Below are 12682 nucleotides of genomic sequence, written 5' to 3'. Positions count from 1 at the left end.
CTATTAATATTTGTGGTGGCCTTTGCCTAAATTTTTAATCTCCAACTAGATCCAACTAGACCAACCAGATCCCGCAAACCACTGCACACATCTATTGCTGATACCTTTTCTACTAAGGTCTACTCTGAATCCCCCAGGGAGTGTGAGATAATCTATCACTCAAAGTATAGTCAGGGACACTGGCATCACCTAGAAGCATGTTAGAAATGCAAATTTTTGCCCCACCTCAAATCCACTGAATTATAATCTGCATTTTTTAAAAATCCCCAGGGATTTCTACCGACACTGAAGTTTGAAAAATATTGTCAAACGATGAATTGTGACCTAAACAGGTTTTAACTAGAAAATTAAAATAATCATCAGAAGTTCTTTCAAAATTATTTTGACAAATGTAACAAATGGTCTCATTTACCTTTTTTTTTTCACATTTTGGAAAGTCAAACAGAAATGACATTACAACTAACAAACTTGCATTACTCTTCATTATTTAAAAAGAATTTTTAATAACAATATTATTGGTTGTATTTAGACAGATCAAATTTCTCCACACCAACTCTACACAGATACAATTGCTCTGGTGAGGTTCTGCTTCTTAACAGGAAGCATGGAAAGTTTCAATATGACCAGCCAATGCTAAACATGGACCACCTAACCAAAAAAATTTAGTTATATCATAACTTGCCAGAAGTATACCAAAGTTGCTCTGACCACACCAATTCAGCAAAAAACATAAACCTCTTTATAATCAACAGGTTCAAATGAAAACAATATTTTGATCAATATAAAACACAAAAATTTCAATAGTGATTTAGCTGATAAAAACAGTAATGGCTTTTTAAAACATATGAACTGCTGTCTGATCTACTTAAAAACCTAGACAACTGATATTTGGGTTTTAAAGGATTCTTGGCTGAAGTACTGAAAAGCATAGGCATGCCTTTTGTCTCCAAATTCTATTAAAAAAGGTGCTTGATACAGTATATAAGTTCTTCAATAATGTAGTACTTTCATATTTAAGGAAATACTTTCCCTTTTACATTATCTGAAAACGGAGGTTGAGCTCCTGCCCCCACTCCCAATGTTACTATCCTTGCCAATACTGATCCTCACCCTTTACCCTTGCGGAAAATAATTTTAAAGTGATCAAACCTCATGTTATTTTAAAGGCATGACTTGAGATGTACAATTTTATGACTAATTTAACCTCTTGCTCTCTTAATAAATGGATAGCTGGGCCTAAAATCACCCTTTGGGAATTTTAAGTAAATAGTTGAATAAAACACTACTCTTGCTTATTAATTTTTTTTGCATATTAGTTTTTGAGGAAATGCCTATAATGGTCTTGAGTTCAGCCACAAATTTCAGGTCTCAGTAAACAGAAATGTGATTTTTTTTTCATAGCTACAGGCAGAAAATATTCCCCTATGTGAATATAATACACTCCACTGAAAATATCTAATAAAATCTAATTGTTTCTAAAAACAAACTAAATTAATTCAGGGCTTCAGGTAGAGCCAAAGATACCAACAGAGCCTAAGCTTAAAATGATCATCAAAAGCAACCTGCTCTTATTTTTGGAAAAAACACACCACAAATCAGTAAGCTGCCCCACCCATCCCCGGCTCTGTCAACACCTAAAGGGGCCCAAATTTAGATATTTTTTTCCGTTAGAACATTCCTTCTTGTCTCTGTGAATGATCTGTTGATTTTGGACAAAAGGAAAACAACAAATAAAAATCTTTCTGGAAAATACTAACCTAGAGGAATTATTTTGTCTACTCCTTCTTACCTTAAAACAGTAAGGAAAAACAAAAAAACAAAAACAGTAATCACTTTTTCTTCCCTATAAGCTCACATTTATTTAAGTCTTCATTCAAAAGAAACAAGGCAGACTATATTGCTATTCCTTCTGAAGAGTTTCTTACTCAATTTGTTTATAGATTAGGTCCCTATCACGTTCCTCCTAGATCTTTTTTGCTATTAATAGTACAGTTTACAGAAAAATGAGCAAATTTCTTCAGGTAAATTTCCATTCTGAGTTGCAGAACTTTTACCTCTTTGACTGATAAAGAACTAAGTACTCAAGGGAAAGAACTCACAAGAAAAAGTATTGTATTAGGGCTTTCCTCAAGAGAATGGGATCAATAATGAAAACAAACGCTTAGAAAGTTTTAAGAAATCACTCTCAATATGGTACTTCTTGTATACTGGAGACATTTCTCAATGATACATCTAAACCCTCCAACACAGACTTCCTAAAATATTCCCTCACCACTTCTTCACTTGCTGGCATTTATGTCAAGGAGTCAAGAACACGGGGAATAAAATGCCTACTGAAAGCACTGTACAAGTGTTTCCCTTTGCCCACCTCTGCATGTTTTCTAGGATCATTTCCAAATGGATATGCCACAATTTCATCAGAAAAACTTTACTGGCAACCTTTTATGCCAAAAGCCAACATTCCCATCTTAAACCTGAAGACCCAGCTCTAACCCCCAGTAAAGCTACTTCCTGACACTTTAATAAACCCCCTCAAGTTCAGCTCTTTTATTTTTACTCCTTCCCACTGTCTTCCTTCAAATCGGTACCCGATACCTAGTACTGAATTTGAAGACAGGACTCCATTTGACCACAAAAGTCTCAATTACAGAACTACTGAACCTGTTTTGCACAATCGAAACCATCACACCCCACCCAAAATCACCAACACAACATTTTGAACATGTTAGATTTTATTAAAAATATTTAACATTGTACAAATATTCCAATACAGTTATGGTACCTGGACACTGTACCAAAAGCACGATTTTTATTAATCTGCCGATTAAGTGGTCTTGCAAATGTACCTACTTTAATATTCTCATATTACTGTATGCATATAGCAATGTTAATGTTCACAGGAGCTTTCAGCTCAATCATAGAAATAGCCTTACAACACAGTACTAAAGATCTTAGTAGGATTTGTTAAAGTACAATTCTACCTATGTTACTGAACAGGCTAGAGAAGTTCCTTTTGCCCAACCATTGTAAATGAGAAATCAAGAAAAGCAATGTTCATGGGATCCTGACAAAGTTACTACATAAAATGAAAGCCCCTGTTTGTATTTGAGGAATTTAAGCTGTCCCCCCACCCCACAATGTCTCCTCTCCTGATCCCATGAAATGCATTTTGTTGTCAGTGTATCAAAGCCAGTAACCAGACTTTGTGCTGCAAAGATGAACCCGTCAGAATTACTTGAGTGTTCCTACTGCTTACTATCAAGCTTTCCAAAAAGCACATTATTAGTGCAATCTTTATCATCTTTTCTATCACTGGTACAGCATAGAATGTGTCAGAAGAGAAACAAGTACCTCAACAAAATGATGCAATCACTGCAATTCTTAAAGTATAATTTCATTGTAACGACCTACAAGTAGTCTACAACAAAGCTTACAACAAGATTTCAGGATACTGACTAGCACGGTTAACACCTAAGAGATTCTTCCTAGACTGATACATTCAACCTTTACAAAGGAGGTATAGGAATATTTAGGAGGTTCTTCAGGCATGAATATTCGTAACTACCTTTAATCAGTGATTATGTCATATTACAACTATTTTTTTATATGTTATGGTCAGAAATGCTTAGTTATTAAATTTCCTTGATTTATACTTTACTATCATGGAATCCTCTACTATGAGAGATTTTAATCTTTTAAATATCATCTAAAAATTGACTAATTCAACCAATACCCACTCATCCCAACAGCTCTCCTGGGTTTCAGACAAAACACAAGTTGTTTATAGATTTATGGTTTTGCTATGTTCAAGGTCTAGTATTTAGCTATGTAATGTCCTCTTGACCCAAAGTCGTCGTATCAAATGTATTTTTAAAACAAGCCCTCTCCTGTTTGTGAAATTACTCTAACTTTTAAGTTCCATTTTACAATGTTAAAATTTTTTGGAAGATTTAAAAAATAATTTCTCCTAGTGTTTAAATCCTCCATCCTATCAACACCTTCTACTTTTACTATCAGCGTGCAATAAACGTCTCTTAAGATGCATTATGTGCTAATCTACCCAATAAAAATGCAAACATAAAGAAGTTAGAGGAACTGAAACCACAGTAAAATAAAGCAAATTTACTGTCTAAAAGACTTCAGAATCTTGTAAAGTGTCTATTTCGATCACCTAAAATATACCCTGAGTATTTTATTACTTCATACTTGCAGACCTTTCCTGCTAACTATAATTTGAGAATAAAAAGTATGAAGTAGTTATTATATGTTCCTATTAAGAAATTATTTAATATTAAAGTCTTACTTGTCTACAAGGCCAACATAAATGCCCACTTATAAAATATGGGCATTCTCCCACACTTAATGTCCCACTACTGATAAAAAAAAAAATAGGAAAAAAAAATTTCTTACCAACAATTCCACTGGTTATCGTCCCCAGCGAACCCCACCTAGCAAGTCGACATCATGACATGTCAGGTCAGGGCAGCCTCAACCTCGCTTCCCTGATAGTCAGGTGATAAAAGGAAGGAGTTAAAACAGGAAAAGTACACTTGCAGATTTCTGGATAACATCTGAAAATGGTTAAAAAACAAAAACAAAACAAAACAAAAAACCCAGAGCTTCTGGTAACCTCTAAATAAAAAATACGTAAGTATATATATTTAAAAAGAAAAAAACTATTCTAGAAAGATTAACAGTAACTATTTCAAATTAAGTATTTATATTAATTACCGACCAATACATTAAATATGCAGTATTTTTAAGGCTTGGTGTTTGCATTTCAAAATTCAGAACTAATTCACAAACTTCTAGTGCAAAAGTAAACATGCCTGGTTAGTGGATTTGTCATTCTGAATTCTCTAATGAGTCACCCAATCCACGGGCTTACTGAGAACTAAGTTAACAGAAGCTCCCATTCTTAGAGAAACATAAACACACTTATAAATCCAGTGCACTCTTTCTATAAGGCTTTTTCTTAGCTTACTTAAGAGATGCCACACAATAAGGGACAACACTAACATTATCATTTCTTCCACATACTTCAGTTGGTTTTAAGAATACCAGATAATTCAGTGTAACAAAATTCTCTTTGGAAAAATCAAAACTGCAAATTTTAACATATGTAGAAGTCTTTATGATTGACAAATAATAGCCTTATAGCAAGTATTTACTGGAAGGGTTCTGGATTTTACAAATAATACACAATTAATAAAACGTAGGTATGATTATCCAAATGGGCAGGAGGCAAATGATGTAATGAGTTTCCAGAATATTATGTGGCTTTATGCTAGGAATGGAATTTTATGTCCCTTCTTTTGGAATTTAAAATAGAATTTATTTTGACGCATGCTGATCTTTTTAAAAAGAGGGTTCACCTCCTAAGTCAGATTTCAAATGAGAGAAAAATTGCTTACTAACAGAAAGCATTGGGCTTTCTTATGCAGAATAACCCTAGTAACTAAGAAAACTGAAAAACAATTATGCTGAACTCTTTGCTTAAAAAAACTAACTACAGAACCATATTAACTCAATTTCCATATCAATTGATCAAATAAACTTGGATTTATTAGAAATCTGGCAACTTATTAGAACTTTTTTGCTTTTAAAAAATTAAAACACCGTCATTTAAATACATACATTTAAGCAACTGCTATAAATGAGTGATCAAATAAAAATTAGCATTCCATTATGGGAAAAGGGTGTATTTAGGTCAGTCTTAGGAGGGTACCTACAAAGAAGAGGCTGGCCTCAATATGAAGTAAATATATTTCCCAACACACATTACTGTAGCAGGCTCATAAGTAAAAGCAAATGAATTAGGTTGGGGAACAAAAAAGATGGCGTAAGAGCAGGAAATGAAATTTCCCAGAACTCATTAAAAAAAATTCATTAAAATAAAACAGCTAATGAAAATCTAAAATAAAGACATCCTAAATGGCATTTTTCAGGCTTATGTATTAGACTTTTAGATTTATTTCTGTGAAAGTTAAGCTCTGAATCTCTTTTCTCTGAATGCTGCTACAGAGTTTACAAGATACAAACAAGGGAGAAAGCTCTAAAGTGAGACTTAATGTTCAAAAAGTTGTGTTTTTCTGTGAAATAAAATAGCTATAAAAAACTTATAAAGCAATATTAGAGGGCCATCTCTTAGACATATTTTAATAGGTGAGAGTAAAATATTATTTGCAATTAAAGGAAAGGATTTTGACATGGAACCCAAGTTTTAGTCTTATGTTTTTGCTAGGGTTTATATTTTAGGATGGGTAGGGGAAGCACAATCAGTTACTTTTTCAGAATCACTTCTTTACCCATTCCTAATTTTCTCCATTAACTCTGTATCTGGTAACATCTAATTTTAAAGAAATACAAACAAATCAAATTTTACTTGTAGATGCTTTCTTCTTTCTAAGAAAAATCAGGATTTAAGTCTAATTAAGGCTTATAGTTAGAGTAACTACAAATTGTATTTTCAAAGTTTAAAAGCAGCATTTAAAGAATGTTTGGTGTCTTTACTTACATACATGGGCATAAGAAAAACAACTGGATCTAAGCTTTACCAAACAGATACCCATGTTAATTTGGAACTACTATACAACAGACTATATATAATTCCTTTATGAGTTTCCAAAAACACAAGAAGAATATTAATAAGGCCTGTTAACTTACTGAACTACATAATAAAGTGTATTTTTAAAGAGAAATGAAATAGAGACTTTCATCAGTAAATATTAATTTTCTTACTTGAAATCAAAAGACAAGCCATGAAACCCAAAATATGATCTAAGCACGCTCATAAGGAATTAACTGGCTTATGATCCTGAGATCTACTACTGCTGTCATAAAAGACACCAAACAGGAACAAAACACAAAATAATGGTGTGCCCATTTTAATTATTCCCTAAATGCCTTATTTTTATAATTTAAAAACATTTTAGACCCACCTAGGAGTAAAACGGAAGGGAAAATTTTATGGTAATTTGAATGTGATCCAGACTTTTCTGCACTGTAAAGTTTGGATTCTTTTGTTCCTCTTATTCTCAAACAAAACTGTCATTACAATAATTCAGAATTTCTAAAGGAAACAGGGAAATAGATGTTATAACTCCGGCCAACAAAAACTTTAGCCAGGAGGGTAGTAAAAAAATAAAAAGTATTAACAGAAAGTCACAAGTATGACTAATGGACATTTTTAAGCCTCTCTTATAAAGGCATGAGTGCTTCTTACGTAGCAATAGGAAATTATATTCCTAAACCAGTAACTGAAGTGGTAGTCACGATCACGTATACTACAACTGAAGTTTAGTCCGCAGTGCAATTGACGCCACAGTACTAACATTTTTTCCTGTTATACATTCACTTATCCAGCAAATAAGGTCTCCAGTCAACAAATTATCCTTTATAGAAAGAATGTGGGTCAAAAATAAATTGCAGTCTGCTTCCCCAACCCCATTTTATTTAACGCAAATTATCCAATGCCTGCAAGAATGTTCAAAAGCCTTTGAACCTGTTTTTATAAAAATAAAGGATAAATTTTCAAAATCAGAAGAGACTATGAGAGAACACCAATCAATAAAGTGCTATTTGGAATAAATACTAGAATTTAGACTAATCCTCAGTCTGATAGCCACGATACATATTGGAATAGACAAGAAATTTTGCATGAATTTGATCACTCACATAGGCAGTTATAATTTGAAAACAATATTCCTTGCAAAGGATTACGAATAAAATAATGTTTTAGGACACAATTGAATTTGAAATAGGTAATGTTTTGAATAGATTTTTTAGTTTTATTGAAATCTTACATGAACAAGAAATTGGAAATACAATCACATCAAAGAACAAATTGTCACGGCTTTTGACGTTTAAGCCAAACAAATTTTGTAGGGCAGATTTCAAAAAGGTGTGAAGTTATAACAATTTAAAAACACAGTTAACCTACTTCTAGGAATGCAAAACATACAATCATAGGTTATTTTCAATACAAGAAAACTTAAATTTGTTTGCTTTAATTTCTTAAAACTACTAAGACAAAGCACTAGCTTGTATTTTTATTTACAGCATACTCCATACTCCTGTGTAATCTATCCCAAATCCAAAAAAATGAAACTGTCCAAAACCAAAGGTTCTGCAAAATCATGATTTAACAGTGTGCTCAGCTTGTTTTTGAAGCTAAAATGAAGCCTGAAACGATAAAAGCATTGTAACCCCCAGAATAAGGGAACTCTGCAAGCCCAATAATGTCCAAGAGCATTTATGAAAAGAGGAAAAAAAAAAATAAAAAGACTTGAGTATATATACAATAGTGATTTCTTCAGCCCAATACAAATGGCAGCAAATTGCTACTTAAAAGATGAAACAGTTAAGCCAATTTTTTTTGAAGAATGTAGATCTAGAGCCAATCGGATCTTGCCAATATCATTTTCAAGCCCTCACTTGTCTATTTCCACTGTTGCCCATAAGTATCCTGATAAAATTCCTGGTTGTCATTATTGTAACCATAGTTACCAGAATAGTCACCACCTTGCTGAAGCGGCTGCTGAGCGATGGGTTGGGAACCCCAGTTCTGTTGGTTGTTGGTCTGACGGCGCTTGGAATCAGGTTGATTGTACCCATCTGCCTTTCTCTTGCCTCCTACATTGCCCCCACGATTGCCCCGAGATCCACGGGAACCACGGCCTCTCTGCTGTTGTGCAGGACCCCCTCTGCCACCCCTAGAGCCTCTTGGTGGTCCCAAAGGTGCCCCCCTCTGTGAATAGCCAGCTCTACCTCTTGGAGGTGGTGCTCCCCGCCCCCTTGGTGGTGGTGGAGCACCTCGCCCTCCCCTTCCTCCTCCTCTTCCTCTTACTGCATAGCCATCATCATAGCCGTAGTAGGGATCTTCATAGCCTCCACGATAGTCGTGATAATCATAACCATAGTAATCATCATAGTAATCTTCATAGCCATAGTAATCTGGAGGGTAGCCATATCCACCTCTCCCCCCACCACGACCCCGACCTCTAATTGGAGGTGGCATACGAGGAGGAGGGTGATAGTAATAATCTTCATACCTAGCAATGGAAGGAAGGGAGAAAAGAAAAAACAAATTAGCTTACTTCAAGACTATTCCTGAATTTTTATTAAGTTGATCTCTATTACCAACTTATTCTTTGTTCAGATGTATTTACTAAAATGTAGACTCACGCAGTGCTTCTGGAAGCCTGTCTAGCAGCTTGGCGCTCTTTCCTTTTCTTGTCTGGTGGCTTGGCTAAGACTATTTCAATTTCTTCCCCTTCTATTTCCTTGCCATTCATTTCATCCATGGCCTATACAAAATTACAAAAATAAATTTATTTTGCAAGTAAAAATTAATACTTTAAAACATTAATTACATAGACATACCTGTGCCAATTAATAAAAAATTTACTTCACAACTATTTTAATTGGCAAAAGAATCTAGCCACGAAGAAAAAAATACAAAGTACTTATTTCCCTCAATCTTACCTTCTTACATGTAAATTATATTGAAAACAAAACTGATGTCCTACTCTTATATTTAAAAAAATAAAAGGGCTTCCAGAGCTGCCTATCACTGCTCCTTAATCCTGAATAACTAACCTCTCTAGGTTGAGCCATACCAAACAAGCAAATCCCCATCTGGGAAAAGTGCCGTAATTAACACAAACTTTTCAGGACTCAAATTTTAAAATAAAAACATGACGTTCAACATGTAAATCTGAAACTGCTCTTCCATAAAAATCTTAAAGATCTGAAAGACAAATGAGGTTACTGAATGAGGTTATCAGTGAAACTGAACAAGAACCAAAAAATGCCTACGTTTCCTCCACAACACTTCACCTAAACATACTTCACCTGAACAGTTAAGAGCAGAGCCCAGAACAGGCGTGGACTAATGAAGACTTGAGTATTCACCTGGAAAGCAGTAATCAAAAGCATCCTATGCTCTAGTCCCTTGTCTATGTTGTTCCACCTAACAGCCTCTGCCATACATCCAAGTTCAAGTAACCCAGCAACAAAATATCACACCTCCTTGCCACAGCATTTCTGCTTCCCTACACAAACCTTTTTCTCTCCGGACAAACAGAATAAAATGCTCTATCCATGAAGAACATTCAGAGATTTACAAGCATCTAGACAAAGATTAAATCAGTCCCCTTCTACATGCTAACTGCTCCCCTTTACCACATTAGCTTTTGGCTACTTCACCTAAAGCAACTAAGTAAGTCCACAGAAGCTTCCCAGTTGCTGACTTATTTTGTAATTTCAGAGACTTCTTTGGCAAACCACCCTACCAGTTTTTATACTTTTCAGTTAGAGACAACCAGTTATTTAATAACAACTGAATGAAAAGTATTTAGAAGGTATCAATTAGTTATCCGTGTTTCATACCACTGGCAATTTCAGAAACCAAGCATTAAATTCTGCACTAAGCTGTGAATTTTTAAAGCAATGCTGTCTCACTAATTGGCTTTCATCAAAAAGCAAACCAATAAATTCTAACTAGTCCAAAGATTCTATGAGGCACAGTTTAAAGCAAATATCCTGGGCAGGAAACAGAAAACTGCTTGAATTAGAGGGGGCACCACTTCAACAGACGATGCAGAAAAAGGACCAGGCCTGAGTCACTGAGGACTTTGAACCTACCTCCCCAAATAAAAAACTTTTGTTAGTATTTTGTCTTCTCTCCCCCACTGGGAAAGGTAAGAGGAAAAAGAAACTACAAATTTTACCCATGAAAGATGCTGCTGATCCATTATCAGCAGAAAAGAGCACAGGTATTCAGGTTTTACCCTCTAGCCACCACATGAAAATACTTTTTTCACACTTTTTGTTACTATCATCAAATCGACTATTATATGCAAGAAATATATATCTCTAACAACTACTGAAACCAGCAACACAGTTAATACTACTAGAATTCTGCAATGACTGAAGAAAGGCAAATCTATGAAGGACTAACCACTCTCTCAGAACCCATCTGCTGAATTCAATATGCTGTGCTGTGTGTAAAGTCACGTACACTACTCTGGGTCTTTCACAGGTCCACAAACTAAGGTAAACAAAGTAGTTACAATACGATTCATTACCTCTTTACCATTTACAGCAGCTAATTACTATAGCTTGTAATATTTCCAGGGCATCATGCTATCAAATCTTAGGCTTACAAAAACAATACAGAGATTAAAAATAACTTGCCTGAAATCACAAACCCAGTTAGTAATAATCAGGCTTTGAAATATGAAATCTTACCTGTTACACTACTACCACTTCACAGATTATTAAAAGAAAGTTCCAGAGTTCGGGAAAAGCTGAAAACCAATTTTATTTCAGTTTTTAAGGTCATTTTATGTGTTTAGCGAGTTTCAACAACAAAATTCAAGTATCAAGAAGCAAAATTTCAAAATCTCTACCTTAACAGCTGCTCCTCTGTCTTCAAAATGAACAAATGCATAATCTTTCAACTTCTTCACTCGCTCAAGTTTTCCAAATTCAGAAAATGACTTTTCCAGTATTTCTTCTGTCACTGTAGTAGCCAAGTTTCTCACAAATAAAACTTTCACCTAATACAACAAATACACAAAATTGGCAATGGCTACTTAATTTTAGCTGAAGTCTTATGTTAATGTATTTCTTCCTATCCTCACAGCAGGCTTTCCTTCTCAAAAACATTAAATAATAAAGCTGCATCATAGAAAGTATAAAAAATGACAAGAAAATTATTCTGTCAATTACCAATTTATATAGATTATCGGTTCCTTCTCCTGCCCTGTCATTAAAGTAACTAACACTGAGATGCCTGGGTGGCTCAGTCGGTTAAGTGTCTGCTTTTCGGCTCAGGTCATGATCCCAAGGTGCTGGGATTCAGCCCCACATCAGGGTCTCTGCGCAGTGCGGAGCCTGCTTCTCCCTCTCCCTCTGCTGCTTCCCCCGCCTGTGCTCTCTCTCTCTCTGTCAAATAAATAAATAAAATCTTTAAAAATAAATTCTAAAAAAAATAAATAAGAATAAAGTACCTAACACTGAACAGAACCTTCAAGGAACCAACAGGAAATTACTAAGTTTATTCACAAATTTAACAGGTCCCTAAGTACCGTACCAACTGAAACAACATGTTTTGGGGTTTTGCTCCCCACCGAACTAAGTTAATTCTAAAGTTCATATGAAAAAAATAAACAAGAATAGTCAGGAAAAAAATTAACAAAATTCAGAGACTAGCCCTACCAGATATAACAAACTATAATGCTTAAATCACTGAAACAGTATAGTGTTCACTTGGATAAGAATAAAAGTTGGGGGGTGCCTGGCTGGCTCAGAGGGGCATGTGACTTTTGATCTCAGGGTTGTGAGTTCGAGTCCCACACTGGGTGTAAAGATTACTTAAAAATAAAATCTTAAAAAAAAAAAGTTGGATTCATACCTCAGACTATATACCAGGATAAACTCCAAATAGATCAAAAATTTTAAAATGGGTGGACAGGGGCAGATATGGGGAGACTGAAAAATATTAGAAGAAAATAAAGGTGGGGCGCCTAGGTGGCTCAGCTGGTTAAGCATCTGCCTTTGGCACAGCGGGGAGTCTGCTTCTCCCTCTCCCTCTGCCTGCCGCTCTCCCTGCTTGTGCTCTCTCTGTCAAATAAATAAATAAATAAATAAATAAATAAATAAATAAATAAATAAA

General features: G+C 34.8%; 1 protein-coding gene across 5 annotated transcripts in view; it reads right to left on the bottom strand.

The window, feature by feature from the left end:
* Window positions 1–1402: 1402 nt before the first annotated feature.
* Window positions 1403–12682, bottom strand: part of HNRNPR (heterogeneous nuclear ribonucleoprotein R) — a 38656-nt gene continuing 27376 nt past the window's right edge. For 3 of the 5 annotated variants that reach the window (XM_035019533.1, XM_035019535.1, XM_035019534.1), the window contains 3 exons: window positions 11415–11564; window positions 9187–9308; window positions 1403–9053 (listed from right to left, as the gene is read on the bottom strand). In XM_035019533.1, coding sequence (XP_034875424.1) covers window positions 8441–9053; window positions 9187–9308; window positions 11415–11564 — 885 coding nt within the window. In that variant the 3' untranslated portion in view covers window positions 1403–8440. The remainder of the gene's footprint in view (window positions 9054–9186; window positions 9309–11414; window positions 11565–12682) is intronic. The other 2 variants (XM_035019536.1, XM_035019531.1) reach the window with 1 other exon arrangement.

The sequence above is a fragment of the Mirounga leonina genome, unplaced genomic scaffold (genome assembly GCF_011800145.1).
Source record: "Mirounga leonina isolate KUSES-001 unplaced genomic scaffold, KU_Mleo_1.0 Mir_173, whole genome shotgun sequence".
Taxonomy (NCBI): Eukaryota; Metazoa; Chordata; class Mammalia; order Carnivora; family Phocidae; genus Mirounga; species Mirounga leonina.
Note: the sequence above shows the minus strand (reverse complement) of the source record. Positions and strands in the feature narration are given on the sequence as shown.